Source organism: Symphodus melops (assembly GCF_947650265.1).
Source record: "Symphodus melops genome assembly, chromosome: 23".
Lineage (NCBI taxonomy): Eukaryota > Metazoa > Chordata > Actinopteri > Labriformes > Labridae > Symphodus > Symphodus melops.
In genome coordinates this window covers 2,690,246-2,707,880 of record NC_136713.1, presented here as the reverse complement: position 1 = coordinate 2,707,880, position 17,635 = coordinate 2,690,246, and the positions used below count along the sequence as shown (strand labels likewise).

The 17,635-nt window shown below is 41.0% G+C and overlaps 2 protein-coding genes and 1 long non-coding RNA gene across 3 annotated transcripts in view; 2 read left to right on the top strand and 1 right to left on the bottom strand.

The window, feature by feature from the left end:
* LOC306818853 (uncharacterized protein) overlaps positions 1-10,081 on the top strand; it is a 137,817-nt gene extending 127,736 nt beyond the window's left edge. The window contains exon 16 of the mRNA XM_079336577.1: positions 9,141-10,081. Coding sequence (XP_079192703.1) covers positions 9,141-9,474 — 334 coding nt within the window. The 3' untranslated portion in view covers positions 9,475-10,081. The remainder of the gene's footprint in view (positions 1-9,140) is intronic.
* The window catches only part of LOC306818854 (NLR family CARD domain-containing protein 3-like), a 54,264-nt gene extending 42,159 nt beyond the window's left edge, over positions 1-12,105 (top strand). The window contains exon 11 of the mRNA XM_079336578.1: positions 10,088-12,105. Coding sequence (XP_079192704.1) covers positions 10,088-10,103 — 16 coding nt within the window. The 3' untranslated portion in view covers positions 10,104-12,105. The remainder of the gene's footprint in view (positions 1-10,087) is intronic.
* Positions 3,907-4,800, bottom strand: LOC306818869. Its single transcript, XR_013778377.1, has 2 exons — positions 4,696-4,800; positions 3,907-4,470 (listed from the first exon to the last, which is right to left on the bottom strand). It is a non-coding gene; the product is annotated as an uncharacterized lncRNA (long non-coding RNA).
* Positions 12,106-17,635: the final 5,530 nt, after the last annotated feature.

Sequence of the window (17,635 nt, the reverse complement as noted above, 5' to 3'; positions counted from 1 at the left end):
GTTCAATGACTTTCAAATGGTTTTCTACTGCAGAGAGAGTCCTCTGAATAGATCCCACTTTAGATCACTATAGACATGAGCTCATCCTAAATCAAACTCCATGTGTTTCCATGTGTAACCCTCCTGGATAAATGCACGTCTTTCTAGGTTCTGGAGGAGCGAGGTCCTGAGCACAGTAACCACACACACACGCACACGCACACACACACACACACACACACACACACACACACACACACACACACACACACACACACACACACACACACACACACACACACACACACACACACACACACACACACACACACACACACACACACAGTTTAAGGAACAGCAGCTTTGTTTGAGTCAAATCAGGATTTTGACCTCTAAATGAAATCATGAGCATGAATGATGTTTACCTTTATTAGTTACAGGATCACTAAATCACATGAACTGGTTTGAATGACTTTACAAAGCCATAACTTGTTTGCTAACAGGCAGAAAAACGAGCTCAATGAAGTGAGCAGCTGGCTGACTGAGACATGTGAAGTGCAGCTTTTTAAGATGACACACACTTCACTCAGTTTCATGACTTCTACAGGAACTCTTCTCACTCCTAACTGATGAATTATCCTCTGTCCATCTTTATCACTTAGTGCTGCTGTTTATCAACTTCTACATTTAACATGGTGACAACATGGTGACCATCTCTTACTCACTCTGGCTTCATAAAAAAAGAATCTCTCGTCCTGCATCGCAGACTTTTACTTTGCTGCACATCAATCTGCACTGCAAAACTACTGTTGATTTTAGTCGTACAAAACTGCAACAATAAACTCACTGACTTAGTAATCACAGCTCGAGTGTGTTACATCAAATAAATACATGAACTGATGAACTAAACCAATAATGATGTTGTTCATGACTCTTTTAATAACTATTTTAAGCTGTTTTAGCAGCAGGGTTACACATCTGTAACATTTAGTAAATGATTGAAAGATGAAGAATGTGCAGGTTTGAAAAGCAGTGAGGAGACTCAGTGAGAGATTCCACTGATGTGTAAAGTTAAGACCAAACAGGACCTGTCAAACTTCAATCATCAGATGTGAGACGTGAATATCAACGCTTCTTTCATGACTATTAATTTTCTATTATATGTGTCACTGCAGACTTTCTGACTGTGGACTCTCAGAGACTCACTGTGACGTCGTGGCCTCAGCTCTGAAATCCAACCCCTCCCATCTCAGAGAGCTGGACCTGAACAACAACTACCTGCAGGATTCAGGAGTGAAGCTGCTGTGTGAGGGACTGCAGAGTCCAAACTGCAGACTGGAGACTCTGAGGTCAGATCACTGACTGTAATATAGATATGAATATAATAGAAACGGTGTTGAATGTGTTTGAATTTCACCCATTCTTGAGAATTGGGAAACATCATGTCCCAGACAAACAAACTTAAAAAACCACGTACATGAACTTAACGTATTTTTTGGATTGTAAATTAATCACACCAGCCGAAAATGCATAATATAGAAGGGAAAAAACATATAGAAGTCACACTGGAGTATAAGTTGCATTTTTGGGGGAAATTTATTAGATAAAATCCCACACCAAGAATAGACATTTCATCTTTCATCTTTAAAATAAAAATAGAATAGAGAACAACAGGCTGAATAAGCGTACTTTATATGACGCATAAACAGCGAACTGAGAATGTGCCTGGTATGTTAACGTAACATTTTACGGTAAGAGTCATTCAAAGAATTACAGCATATAGAACCTGCTACAAGTTCACCAAACAATCAGTGTCACTCTTAATCACTAAATCCAATGAAATCTTCCTCGGTGTCACTTCTGCACAACTCCACCAACTCCAAAGGTAAACAATGCGCCGCTTCCTTCTTCTACCATGACCCGCCCCCGCTGAATTTTGATTGGTTGACGTATTTGTGTGTGAGGATTGCTGATATACGCCTAGTCTCTTACGTGAATGAGATAAATAATGAGATCAACTTAATAGCCCGGGCTATTATTTGATATTTTACAGTAATGTGTTAATAATTTCACACATAAGTCGCTCCAGAGTATAAGTCGCACCCCCGGCCAAACTATGAAAAAAAACTGCGACTTATCATCCGAAAAATATGGTATTCCTTTTTTAATGAAAATCCCTTTAAAAGATTTTTTTTATGAAACTAATTTGAAATCCCAAATGTTGGTTCTGATTTCTTTGTTTCATGTCTAAACCTGCCCGATGGCAGAAAACTATTTAAAACTTGAAACTATTTAAAAAAGTGTCAAACTATTCAAACTATAAAACCTTCTGATACTAAAGGTGTAAAAATACTATTATCAAATATAATTTACCGTTATAACCAAATATTACAAGTCTGGAATGAATTCCTGCTCTTTAATTAATTAATTCACAACTGCTCTTTAAATGATAACAGCATATTTTTAACAAAGAAACATCAAGTTCATCAAACAAATAACTGTTATAAACTAAACTACACAACACAAAGTATAAACACACAAGTGTGTGTGTGTGTGTGTGTGTGTGTGTGTGTGAGAAAGGAGGGTAGAGCGAGGGATCTAGATGGTGGTGTAACCACGTGTGGTCACATGATGGCGGTCACTCAACACAGGTCTCCTAACCTCGGGTCTGTACTACAAAGCAGGATTTGAGGTCAGCGAGGTCACTTCAGGGTTAACTCTGGGTTTCAGTCCTACGAGGGTCGTTGACTTCTTACCTGGGTTTATCGCCATGGTAACTGACGCTGAACACCTAACCTGCTCCGGAGCAGGTTATGTTGGAGATAAGAGATCAAACTGTGAAGATCAGATCTTTGATCATGGAGCTCCCGGAGCTGATCAAGAGGGGGGAGGACACTTCATGTGTCCTGCATGATTTTACATTAGACTATAGTCTGTTAAGTTCATGATTATTTTTCACTGATATCCTTCAACAGAAAAAACACCAGAGCCTTTGAGTTGAAGATATTCAGTTACGAATATTTTCTTCTGTCTCCCTCCTGCAGAGGGAGGCACAGATTGAATGCAGGGAAAAAACATTACCGAGGACACAAACATGTACACAGTAGCAGTAAGTGTCAGGGTGGGAGGGAAGACGGTGTGTGCAGGGTGTGTGTGTGTGTGTGCGTGTGTGTGTGCGTGTGTGTGCCTGGCTTCCCCGGGCTCGCTCAGGTCAGAATGTTCTCAGTCGCGATATCCGGCGAAAACACTGCATGTGCTGTGGAGACAACCTCGGTGTCTCTCAGAGTTAGCTGATAACATTGCGATTACACAGTCCCACTCAATGGAGACGTCCTTGGCCTCGGCTCTTCCGGCAAAACACCAGGTGTCTGTGTGGGGGGAGTTTGGCCCCCCCCCCCCCCCCCCCCCCCAACTCCCCCCACACAGACACCAACTCCCCCCACACAGATGTTCAGTTATGAATATTTTCTTCTGTCTTTGAATGATATCTTCATCTGAATGTTTAGTGTCTCCATGCCGCTCTGTTTGTGATGGTCAGAGCTGCAGCTGAACTTCTCAAACTGTTCTCCTCTCCACTTTAAAGAGTCACAGCAACACATTCAGTTCAGAGAAGAAACAGGACTTATTCTAGTCAGGTCAAAGGTCAACTAACCATGGAACAAATATAATAAGCTGCACGTTTATACTCGCTGATTTTCATTTTTTTGTCCTTTTGTTCTTCCTGCATTTGTTGCTGCAGCTGTGAAACTTTAGTCTTTGGAGCCTGTTTGTCTTAAAGATAAGATAAGATAAGATAATCCTTTATTCATCTCACGAGCGGATACATTTACAGTGTTACAGCAGCAAAGAGCCGTGGAGGAAATTTTCTTTTCTGTCTGGGGGTCTGAATTGCATCTAACAAACTCTTTTAGGACGAGGGGACACAGGTTTTTCTTTCCCCCCTAAAGTTTTTTCAAGTCTGTCTCTCAACAGATTCAACTCGCCTTTCATCGCAGTGAGCTTTCCCCAGATGCCATCCGTTCTTCGGCCTCGCTCTGCCAGCGCCACAGTCTGTGCTCCAACAGCTTTGCCCATGTCAGTTACCATGACTGGCAGCCCCGGTGCTACCGCCGGAGCTGCCGTCTTCCCAATTTTCCGGTACACCAGAGCTATGCCAAGGCCAATCAGCATTAGACTGGTGAACATGAAGCCGAATATGTACACATGCTCAACATCTTCCAACGATAGCACTCCCAGGTACACGACTCTCCATGTGTTCCACGTATCCAGCAGCGTTCGTTCCATTCGGCCAGGTGGACTCCCCCGGTCCAGTGGATCTTATAGAAAAGATCTTGTCAATTGCGTTGAGAGCCCAGCTTATTAATTCCATATTAGCTGATTGATTCCGGAGACACAGAGAGAAAGAAACACTCCAGTGTATTCAGACGAGACAGAAGCAATGGGAACACACACAAGGACGAGATGAGAAAAAACGTCCGTCTTCCTTGAGAGCTCGAGAAGAAAAAAAAAAAGATGTTTAATAATAATAAACATATTTATATTATTAATATAGTTTGATCAGAGTTTGTTAGATATGATGATCTGCTGACATGAGACTCTGTGATGATTGTGATAGGTTATATAAAGATAACTCCGCCCCGTTCTCTGAAACTCAGAGTTGACTTCTCATGTTGATAATCAGCTTCATAGTGTGGCGATCCGCCGAGAGGAAAATACCTTTTCCGCCTGCTCCACGCCCTGTGACGCGTTCCTCTATGGCCATTGAGCTCCCTGATATAAAAGTGGTACGTACACACCAAGATGGCGGCGTCCGTAAATCCCGGTTACCGGCGTTGTAGTCCGCGGCTGCCCGCTCTTTTTTGTTGTCACTAAAATCTTGAAGAACTGTGAAAAGACACTGACTGTGGGTTATTTTTGATGGACGTGAGATTTGGTTAATTTAATACATTTCCATTCATTCTCCACTTCATGGCTTTGTGTGAAATTCTAGTGTTTATGTGTATTGTTGATTGTTCTAATATGGAATAATGTCTGGTTCAAAGAACTAGAGGATAGCTTTGTGGTGGTTGGAACAAATTTATATCTTATACAACTTTGTTCATTGTCGGTTGAGATACCGGCTGGCACCCCTACAAAAAAGACCCCTTAAAACCGCTACAATAGGACTGTTAATCATGATCTCTAATGTCAGGGTTAGTGAAGCCAGATCAGCCAAAGAGACCCTGGATATGTTAAACTCACTTCTTAGTACAGGCTCCTGGTCTTGTGTGTGTGTCTGTGTGTGTGTGTGTGTGTGTGTGTGTGTGTGTGTGTGTGTGTGTGTGTGTGTGTGTGTGTGTGTGTGTGTGTGTGTGTGTGTGTGTGTGTGTGTGTGTGTGTGTGTGTGTGTGTGTGTGTGTGTGTGTGTGTGTGTGTGTGTGTGTGTGTGTGTGTGTGTGTGTGTGTGTGTGTGTGTGGTCTGAAGATGCTGGATCATACTCTGAAACTCGTGCACAACTTGTGAATAATGAAGTTGAACACTAGAAGCCAGAGGCTGAATTTCTGTTAGACAGTGTTTACACTGGTCTCCCTGAACATGAAGATATTACCCGGATATAACGCTAGAGTTCACAGAGAAACACACACGGGACGCAGCGGACAAAGAGCTTTTAAACTAGTCAAACCAGAGACGCAGTGGTCAGATAAGAAGCAAATATTATCTTCACAACTTCACATGAATGACTCAGTTATTAAACACACTCTCTAAAGCTCACTGCTCAGACCTGATTCAGCCTCACTTGTAAAGCGTTTGTCTGCGGTTGAGGAGGGGAAAGGTCCCACCATGAAATCAGATCTCCAGTCTGTTTCTGTGCAGATGAGTTGTGATGGCGGCGGCGGTTCCCAGAGGATGAGCAGGATCGGTGTGTTCTCTGTGGAGCGAGGCGATCTCCGTGGTTGTCCTGTTCATTGCAGGATGGAACCAGACGTGATCTTTACACTCTCTAAATACCGTTTTTAATTCGGTCTGCGAATAAGACGCTCTCCGAGAATCTCAGTCGAGATGCGTTCAATGGATGATGCAAGCTGGGGATTCAGAACACTGTCATTCCTTGAGGCCTCGGGTTGCCTGCACGCCAAAACATTGAAACAAAGAGCAGCGTGCTGTGAAGCAGGAGTAGACTTGTGTCTCTGGATGCTGGAAGCATTTGAAGAGAGAGAACAATGGGAGACGACTGCTTTTATTCACCCTAAACTTCACAGCAACATGTGTTAGCTGTTGCAGAGCATGCTGGGAGGAAGAGTTAGCTAAATAACTACTATTCTGGCTGTCCTCAATACACACAGTGCTTTGTTATCCATTGAGTTTTTAGAGTTAGGCTCAGAGAGAGAGAGAGAGAGAGAGATAGAGAGAGAGGAGCAGGGTGAAGAGGGAGACACAGTGAGATGAGAAATAGCTGAACTGTCAGCTCTACAGAAGACGTGTAGAACTATATTTTAATGCAACATGAACTATATCCATATTAAAGATATTGTCTTATATCATGTGTGAATATATATCCATATATCTTAAAAACTGGATATATCACCCAGCCCTAATCTGCCGCCAAGACAAGACACGTCCAGTTACATCTCTAATATTTCTCTGACTCTGATCACTGTTGGAAATATTTGATGTGATGTAAATACTCAACAATAAAAAGATATATAACATGGGTTTAGTCCATTTGAAATGAATTCAGATATTTAAATTAGAGCTGAAACGATTCCTCGAATAACTTGATTACAAAAATTCATTGAGGAATTTTCGCTGCCTCGAGGCTTTGCTAAGTTTGTTTTTTTGCGTTATCAAAACTTTTCTATGAGTATAAAACATGTTTAATGTAGCTGCAGCTACCTGCTCCTCTCTCTGACACACAGACATTTCAGCGCTAACACACACACACACACACACACACACACGAGCGCGGCGCGCCCCTTTTAACTTTTAGTCAGCACACAGTTGATCCGTGATCCATACGACCGAGCCGGGAACACGTGATCCGGTCAAACCGTCGGCTTTTCTCCGTTCACTCTCTCCGTGTCTGCAGCTAACATAACGATAGCTACGTCCTCTCACAGTCTCTGTCACACACATACGTCTATGACAGACTGTCTGTCACTGTCTACAGAGACTACTCTCTGTAGTAGTGATGGGAATTCCACCTCTTTTTAGAGAACCGGCTCTTTTGGCTCGGCTCACCAAAAAGAGCCGGCTCTGTCGGCTCCCAAGTGGCTCTTCAGATTTTTTGTAAAAATATGCATTATATCAAATGTTTATGATATAAACACACTTTTATTTATACACTCACCTAAACACATAGACACTAAATGGTGACAATGTCTCAAAATGAAGGAACACTACATCAAATCCTCTCTAAAAAATCAAGTTCAAAATAAACATATCTCCTCTCCTCTTTGCCTGATCATCCCCGGCCTTTCTTGTTGCAACAAATAACTTAATTGACGCTGCCTCTTAAAACTGCGTTACATCGTTGCTCCGATTCATTTAAATGCCGTTCTAAAAAAAAAAACCCTGCAGTCACGTCGGGAGACTCGCGACTGTGTTTACTTTCAGTTTTAATGAAACGAAACTTAAAGAAAAATACGAGGAGGACATAACAGATGTGTCAACCTCTGTCTCTCTCTCCTGTTCGTCTGCTGTGTGTATAACCCCTCCCCTCCCCCTGCTCAGTGAGGACACAGACGCAACCGCACATCTTCACCAATGATATCCGGCTTTAACAGAAAAAAGACAAGACAAAAACTAATCGGCTCCCATCTGGCTTCCAATGACGAGCCGGCTCCTGTCGTTCACTTCAAAGAGCCGAGTCTTAGAGCCGACACATCACTACTCTGTAGTCTCTGTAGTCTGTGAGCGCGTTGAATGCACACAAGAAAATTTTCTCAATTTCCTGATCTGACAAAATGATTGAATCTGTGATTGATTCAACAGAACATAATGCTTTCTCAATTAAATGTAACAGATGTGTAGGCTACACAAAACACTATTTGTTATTTCAGCCATTAAAACATGGTTGGTTGTAACAAGCAGGCGTTACCATGGAAACTGTAAAGAAGCAGGTTTGTAGGGACGACCCGAGACGAGTTAAAGCTTAATTAAGCAAAAGCATGATTTATTCGATTAATCGATTCGGATATTCGATAGAATACTCAATTACTAAAATATTCGATAGCTGCAGCTCTAATTTAAATGTTAAGATTCTAATAAAATTCAACATATTGTACGTTTCAATCTAAGAATGATCAGGAAGTACAAAAACATGAATGAATCACTATGAAGTCCTTCAATGTGTGAATGAACAGATGATCACATCAGTGTGTTCATGTGGACAACATCACACATTCATGTATAAAGCTCACTGTCATCTACATTTACTTCTTTTATTCTTTATTCAGATTGGAGTACTGCAGTTTGTCAGAGATCAGCTGTTCTTCTCTGGCCTCAGCTCTGAAGTCCAACCCCTCCCATCTCAGAGAGCTGGACCTGACTTACAACAAGCTGCAGGATTCAGGAGTGAAGCTGCTGTGTGATTATCTGCAGAGTCCAAACTGCAGACTGGAGACTCTGAGGTCAGATCACTGACTGTGTCATTCATTTGAATCATTTCAATCCACATCCTCCATTGTTGCACATTTCAGGATTTATATATTTTCAGTATTTGTCTGAATTTAAATCTCTGGATATTTAATGATTTAGGAGATTTCTTATTCTTGAAGTTTCTGAATAATTTAGAGATTTGATGTGAAAATGTTTTTGTGACTCTGTGAAGTAAAGTTGAACAAGGTGTACATGAAGCCTCTGGTTTCCTCTGGTTCTGTTAAGAAGTGAAATCATGAAGACTTGTGATTGAATAATGTCTGATTTGATAAATGTAGTGACATCACAGAGCTGACTGAGATCAGCAGCCTGTTCTTCATCTGTGCACATGAACAGCTGGATGAATGTTGAGCTGACATTTGGAGGATTTAGATTTAGTGAATACACAATCAGAAATGATCCTCTAATCATTTAGAGAAAACTTGATTCATCAGGACAAAGTGATGTTGAGATACTCATCACAATCTGAACACATGTGACTGGATTACACATTATTTTTATTCTTCTTTTATTCTTTATTCAGATTGGAGTTCTGCAGTTTGTCAGAGATCAGCTGTTCTTCTCTGGCCTCAGCTCTGAAGTCCAACCCCTCCCATCTCAGAGAGCTGCACCTGAGAGGGAACAAGCTGCAGGATTCAGGAGTGAAGCTGCTGAGTGATCTTCAGAAGAATCCAAACTATGGACTGAAGACTGTGAGGTCAGTCTCTCAGTGTTCTTTAGTAAAGCCTCCACATATCAGCTCATACATATATTTACATTCTTGTTGTTTGTTGTTGGAGAAATCCTTTTCTTGGTTCTCTACTACAAAGAGAGTTCAACATACTCAGGGTTTGTTTTCTGTGATCTGGCTTCACTAACCCTGATAGAAGAGATGGTGCTGAACAGTCACATGAAGCTGGTGATCATCCTGAGAAGTAAACCCAGAGTTTCATAAAAGGGGCGGAGCTATCTTCATATAACCTATCACCATATCTCACAGACTGTGAATAAACGATATGAATAATATGAAGAAGTTGAAGACAAACAGGCTCAAAGACTAAAGTTACACAGCTGCAGGAACAAATGCAGGAAGGACAACTGACAGAAACAAAGAAACATCAGAGAGGATTCATGTCCAAACTACGCCTTCTTCTATTTTCCTCCCATGGTTAGTTGACCTTTGACCTGACTATAATAAGTCCTGTTTCTTCTCTGAACTGAATGTGTTGCTCTGACTCTTTAAAGTGGAGAGGAGAACAGTCGGCTGTCAGAGCTGGTAGGACAGAACGACGCTGTGTGTGTCTGAGTGTGTGTGGACGTGAAGCTCTCATAACTCAGTGTAAACTCACACTCAGACACCAACATGAAACCGTTCAGTGTTAAAGTCCAAAGGTGGAGTGGGGGCGGAGCTTAGTTACAGCGCTGTGGGGGAATCTGATGACTCCCAGCTGATGAAAATGATTTCTGTCATCTCTCTTCTTCTCTCATTAGATGGAGATATCTGTGATAATGTGAGTGATCAGGACTCTGATGGTGCAGAGAGGAGCAGCTGATGATCCACAGAGGAGGAACCTCCACCATTTTGTGTGTGGAGAAGCTCTGCAAGCTGAGGAGAGCTTCATCCATCAGGGACTGACAGAGGAATCAGCTCACACTTCATTTCAGTCATATGTCTTTTTTTAAATTGTATTTGTAATCACACATATTCAGAGACATTTGTACAGTACAGTCATTTGTGCTTAAACAATAGAGTGATTCCTCTTTTTATGTTTTTGTGCTTTAACACAGAACAAAATAAATCCGATGTAAGAGATGAGGTGATCTCCCACTGAAAAGAAAAACAAAGACAACAACAAAGTATACAGGGGTTCATAACTAAAGGAAAGCAGTTGAAAGAAAAGATGGGAGTTTAGGGGAGATATAGGATTTTCATTTTATCCAGAGATCCTCAAATGAGTTTTTGTGAAGCTTCAGAGAACAAGTGATCTGTGTCATTGAATAGATTCCATGAACTACATGGTAGCAGTCTTCCACTGGTGGAGGAACATTTCTTTGTTATGGCCTTTCTGCCAGCAATGCTCAGGCTTCCAAATGAGTATTTGGTTTAGTGGATGAATGCAGGTTAGCAAGGAAGACTTGGTCCCATTCCTGGGTAACATCTGACTTTAAAGACATCTGTTGGTTCTCTGTGGATCTCACAGCAGAAGCTGTGTTTTTTAGGACAGAACAGGTGGTAGTGATTTGCTTCCTGTGAGCCACAATTCCTCCAGCAGCTAGAAGAGTCTATGGGTACATCTCAGTTCCCTTCATTGCATCCAAGTGTCCTCCACTTGTGTCTTAGTCCCTCCCAGCAGAGATGCACAGAGATATTGTCTGTCAGTAAAAAGACTTGGGTAAAGTCAGCTCTCTCCTCAGATCTCCCTCCTCTCTCCTTCTTTCAGTATAAGAGCTTTGGGACCATCCTTAACACGGCCGGTCTAGAACTATGTGGGGTTGGGCCCAGGAGCCAGGAGATAGCACTGAAGAGAAGTGAGATAGAGTCTGTGTCATGAGATTTCTGAACAGCTTTAATAAAGTATCTAATCAGACTCTTCCAACCCAATGTTCTCCATGAGATGGAGCTTGTGATCTTCCACTCAAACTCACAGTATTTTCCCAAAAGCTTCTTCACAGATGTGGAAGTTAGTTTCCTTTTCCCGTTTGTGTTTGATGTAGGTGGTATGTTCTCTGTGTTCCTCTTGTAGCCCTCTATACAACCTGCAAATGATTTGAATCCCAGAGTGCCCTCTATAGGCAGCTATGAAAACTTGTATGAGATTATTGTCAAAGACTTTTTAAGCCTTGAGAAACTCCCGTTAAGGCTCGTGCACGCGCATTTTTAATTAAATCGTTTTTCATCATTTTTGGAATTATTCCTTTTCCCACCATTGACTCTTAAATGATCTCGTTATCTGAACTAACTGAATTGGCCATTCAGTTAGCAGGAAGTTAACGATTGTTCATCAACAGAAATACTTTTGGATAAATCTCAGAGCTCTCCGGGAGGCCGTTGGACACTCAGGACGCGACCCAATTGCACAGTAGAACCGACTCCGACCTGAATTGTCAAAGCAGTTCTGGACCGCAGAATTCTTCGGTCCCTCTAAGGCGGATTCGTTGATTCTACAACAAAGTAAGACGCATTCAACAGCTGGTCAAACCTGCAGAGGGTCGTGTCACATGGTGTCCTTTTTACTTCCCACAGTTCAGTTTATCCTTTAATCTAAAGTTTTTCCTCCGTTCACTCCACTTTTTGTCCCGAACTAAATTAACATGTTTATCAGACAAACGTTAAACCACAATACCATACTCAAGTCGTCATAATAACATTTATCATTTCTGGTGTTCACCTTCATCAAATATATCAGTCACTGTATTTTGGTTCCACATTCATAACACATTTTATTCATGTCATTATTCTGTTATTGTTCACCTTTTCTTTCATTAAATTCTGCACATAAAACTCAGAAGCTTGTTTGTGTGATTTCAGGTTGTCGATTGATCCAGAATTCATAATTCAGATATGAGGTTGATTTAATTCATAATTAATAACTATCCAAATTCATAATTAATAACTTTATTAATTCCCATAATTAATACAGTTGTTCCTGGTCAGCCAGGTGGTGCCCTGTTTTTCTTACGAGGTGTGTTAATAATCATTTAACATTAAACATTTCACAACACTGGTTAAAAAAAGAAGAGTAAGAGGAGAGGCCTTGTTTGGTCCATCACTTGTAAGGAACATCCAGTTTGTTGGGGGTGAAGTCGGGGTCATGCCAGCACCACCTCAGTATCTTTATTTCATCAGACAGGCCAGTCCTGCTGATAATACTGAACCATGTTTTCAGGGATCAATTCATCCAGCTATTCCCTTTATCCAGGAGCTTTTCAACCAATCGTTGATCCCCTAAACACGCCTGGATTGGGACGCTCTCTGACAACTTCTCTTCAGTAGTTTTCCATCTGGCTTGATAATCAGATCTGCGCCAGCAAACCAGGGTTCTCCACTGTGTAGATATATCATAATGTCTTAGACCGCCCTTCTTCTTCTGCAGTTGAAGAGTTTGAAATCTTCTCCTTGGTCTTTTCCCTCGCCATATGTACCGTGATATTAGTCTATCCCACTCATTGAACTGTTTCTCTCTTCTTTCTATTGGAAGAGTCTGAAACAAACAGAAGATTCTGGACAAGATGTTCATTCTCACAGTATTTTTTACCGCAGCTGGAAAGTAGCCTACCTGAATATTAATGTGTCAGCCGCACGAAAGATTATGATTAGTTTTTATTTATGTATTTGACAGAAACGGGTTCTGACGACACTGCACATCCCAGCATACCATTTTGTCAAGTAATTAGAATAATGTATCAATGCTATCAAAACACATGTTGACCCTTTGGTTGCCGCAGCGATAGGCTATGTCGAGAGGAGAGAGTAAATGCAGAAGAGACAACCACAAATTGTACAGGCTACACTATTTGTTAGGAAACTTACCATAACCATAGTGAAAGAAGGAGGCAACAAAAACAAGTACAAGAACTTGGGGGTTACATAAATGAATTTATTAATTAATTAACGAAGATGAACTAAATAGATTTGTTTGAACAACGTGATAACAATTGATGTCGGTTCAAATAAACCTTTATAAACTTGAAATCACAACAATATTTACATATATTCTTTTGTAGAATTTTAAATTTAATTTAAATGAACAAAGCCGAAAGGAATATATTTTTAATTTAGAACAAAGAGGAATTCTGTCGAAACCATACTATATACACATAATAACAATAAATATCCTATACATACATGCATTCTTTATTACTCATAAACTGTTACCCTAATGAATTATTTATATATTTACATTACCTGCGCGTCACTAAATGTCTATTTACTCGCAATCTGCGCAGTAGGTGTCCACTTTGCTTGTGCACTTGCCACAGACAGGGCACTTGCACTGTTTACATGTGGCCCATGTTTTATTTTGCAGGCAGCTGCTGTTAATTTGGCACTGCCTTCTTTTAGGCTCGGGCTGCACCTCTCTCACACAAGCATTGAGGCTGGGCTGCTTCACTTTGATGTGGTCCTCCCTCAGCTCCATGGCCAGCTGCCTGATAAAGGCCCTCCTCACGATGGGTTTGCTGCTACATTTCTTGTGCAGAATATGTGCATTGATGGAAGCCAGGTCCAAGATATTGTAAAGGACTGCCACTGGCCACCGGCGAGTACCCCCTTTGGTGGAGCACTGTTTGGCCATCTGGTCCAGGACGTCGACACCAACTTTCGTGTAGTTGTAAAATACTACACTTTCCGTTTTTTTCTTTCTGTCCTTCCCACATTCGACATCTGGATGCACGGTGCTGAGGATGGCCACGTTCTTATTTGTTTTTCCCTGGTATACTGTCAGCGTAGCCCCCTCCGCTTTCAGCACCTTTATGGAAAACAACTCCCCTCTGCCTTGCGCAGATGGAGGAAGCTCCCGTCTGGTCTTGTTCATGGTCCCCACTAGGCTGGTGTTCTTTGCACGCAGTTGTTTGACAAGTGAGAGGGAGGTGAAAAAATTGTCAGTGGTGACATTTCTCCCCTTTCCCTCAAATGGCTGCACCAACTTCAAAACCACACTCTCTCCTAAACGCTGGCCAGCAGGTCGGCTCTCATCCTTTCCCAGATAAGGGAAGCCATTGAGCAGGTATTTGCTCTGCACGTCAGCCGCAAGCCAGAACTTGATCCCGAACTTGTCGGGTTTGTTCCCCATATATTGCGTGAAGCGGCACCGCGCTTTTGTGGGGAATAGCTGCTCGTCCACGGTGATGTGCGCACCAGGTTTGTAGCAGGCAATGCAGTTCTGCACACCTTTTTTCCCACACCTCTGATATCAGGGCAAACTTGTCACTGGAGAGACGTGAACGCCTGCTATCTTTTTGATCAAAACGAAGATAGCGCATGATTTCTCTATAACGGTTGCGGGGCATTGTTGAGTTGAAAAAGGGAATCCCCCAGGTCTCTGACCAAAAACTCTCCATACTGCTGTTCTTTCCGCTGTATGTCCCACGCACATATAGGAGCGCAATAAAAGCCCTGAGCTCCTCCACAGACACATTCCAGGTGTTGTCACCTTGCACCCTGTGCGCCTCTGCCACTGTGCAATCACGGATGTGGTGAAGCATTGAGTTATCAAATAAACATAAAAAGGCACTGAGGGGATCATCAATGTTCCTTCTTGCGTGTGCAGTAGGGCCGCTATTTTCTGTTAAAACATTTTGCGACTGACGTCTGCCTGGCTGTGCTCCAGGCTTAATGAGTTGCCATTGTGTCCCGTCTTTCGCCGTTTCCACAGTTGTAGGCGTCAGCCCTGCAAAAAAATCACGTCATATATCTGTCATATCAATCAGAAAGTTATTTTGACTGAAATGAGCGTGTTGGTAGTATAATTTGTGGATGAGCGACCGTCGGCAGATTGCTTTTTGTGGATTAAAAAGAGATTAAAAAGACAGTTTAAACTGAACTTTCTGGCTCATAGTGTATATTTCGTTTTTTTTGGGGACTTATAGTATATTTTGGATTCATAAAAGGGTAAATTAAAGTTATATTTTTGACGTAATTAAAACTTTTCTTTCATGCAACGCACCGTGTAGGTGGCAATTATGTCCGGGACTAATCCAATTAGCCTATAATAAAAAGAAGAATATATACATTTTGAGGTTTGGTTTATTGCTGCTGCAAAAGGAAAATGTAGCCTACCTGTTGCATCTAAAGAATGCGCTCTCACTTGTGGACTGATAGGGAGACTTTGGTCTGCCATTCCTTGTGGCTGCTCTGTAAATCAAGAGGATTAATCAATATTAGGAACATAAAGTAGCCTACAAATAAAAGCAGGAATTCCCTGAATGAAATAAAATAGACTATGTATAATAATCCATGTTCTCACAATATAGTTGCCTAGATTTGCCACGAAGCAAATATAAAACATATTTTATTAGCCTATAGACGTAGTATATTTTTAGAAACTAAAATAACCAACCTTGCACATCTTCCAATCGTGGTGTTGGCGTTGCTGCTTGTAGGGCATGGGCAGCTGCTGCTGGTTGCTCTGTTGATTCAGACATTAGTATTTCTAGTTAGAGAGGGCCAACAATCCTCTCAAAACAATGTCAACTCTTCTTTCAACTCTTTTGGCCTAATCATAAATGTTTGTCACAACCAGAGAGCAAGTTTAGCCTACTTCTTGTGTGTAATAATGTGCTCCAGTCCGGAGGAGTGTCATATGGCTTATATGTTAATCTTTTCAGCTATGATTTTTAAATTTTCAGACTTAGAAAACAATATTGTTCTGCTGTTGCGGAAATCAATAGCTCAGAAAAAAAGTATGCCTACCTCGAGAGTGTCTTTCCTCTTGTCCTGGGGCAGGTCTCTGCTTTTTATGCGGTGGTGGTACTGGTCTGTACTCGTCTTCAGACTCGGTACTTGAACTGTCCTCTATCTCCCAGTCGCTCATCGAAACGTCTCCTCCATCTGAATTATCTTCTTCTAGATTTTGGAGAAGTTCTAAAGCCTGTTTGGCTGTCAGATTTCTTTTTTGTCTATCCATTTATCTTTTCTTCTATTCAATCTGCTTTCCTCTTATCCTTTGATTAGCGAAATTAGCTGATGTTATAGCTACTTGCCGATTCTGTTCTCTTCTCTTCTGTTCTTTTCTATTCTGTTCTTTTCTGTCCTCTTCTCTTCTCTGCTCTTCAAACTTATTATTTCTTATTCATACTAACTCTATTGTCTATTATATCTATTATTTTTATCTCTTATCTGCTATTCAGTTGTCTTCTAATCTATTCTTTTCCCTCAAAGAATGTACGCTCGTGCTTGAAAAGGATGTGCGCGAGGACGTGTTGCTAGGCAACGGTAAATTAAAAACAAACGGCGCAAAAAATAGGCTGCTGGTAAATTTGACCACTTTTGGCGCTAATGGGTATAAATGCTTCTAACTTTTTTGTCATTTATTCTACAAACCTGTAACAGCTCAAAACATCAATCAACACATATTTAGGTAAAGTCATGTGCCAGAGGATACATGTAATTTATTTGAAGAAAGTTACAGACATCATCTGGGAAAGGTGAATTAGACCGTATGGCGCTCCTAGTGTTAAAGGCTCTGTAAATTCAATTCAATTTAAAACACTTTATTTGTCTCCGGGGGAATTCAAAGGCAAATGAATGACAGAGCAGCTGTAATAAAATTAGACAAAGAAAACAAAGTGTTAGATAAAAAGTAAATATAAAATGACAAAGTTACATATATGGAAGAAGATGGAGGTGTAAGTGGTGTTTGAGTGAATACCTGACCAATGATTAGGTTGGGTTTTCTAAAGTAAAATTTAGTTATCAAATTAACATTAATAATTATCTTTATTTAATTATTAATATGAATCAATAATTATTATTAAACTGAGTTTAATAAAAACTCGGGGCACCACCCTGAAATCAGGGAACAACCAAAATATTACAAATATCAGTCTCAAATTGATTCATTAAATACCAATATCATTAATAATTAATAATCTGTACTTAATTGAAGGTGTGAAATCCGAACACAAAGCCCTTTCACCCAGCCTAAGTCACAATGCAAATACACAGTAATCACAAACAACTGCTCTTTAAATTATAACAGAATTTCTTTAACAAAGAAACATCAAGTTAATCAATGAAACTCAATCAAACAACAACTATTATAAACTAAACTACAGGTAACAAACAAAAACAAACAAGCGTGGTACGTGTGTGTGTTTCTGTGTGTTTCTGTGAGAGTGAGAGAGAGAGAGAGAGAGAGAGAGAGATCAGGATGGCAGCGTGACCACATGTGGTCACGTGATGGCGGACACAGAACACAGGTCTAATGTCTAGAGACGGAGTCAAACTCTGTCTCTACCTGATCTATGTTTCTGCAGCGTCTGAAAAACCACAGATATCTATGTGTGTGTGTCTGCTGACAGGTGTTTGTGTGTGTGTGT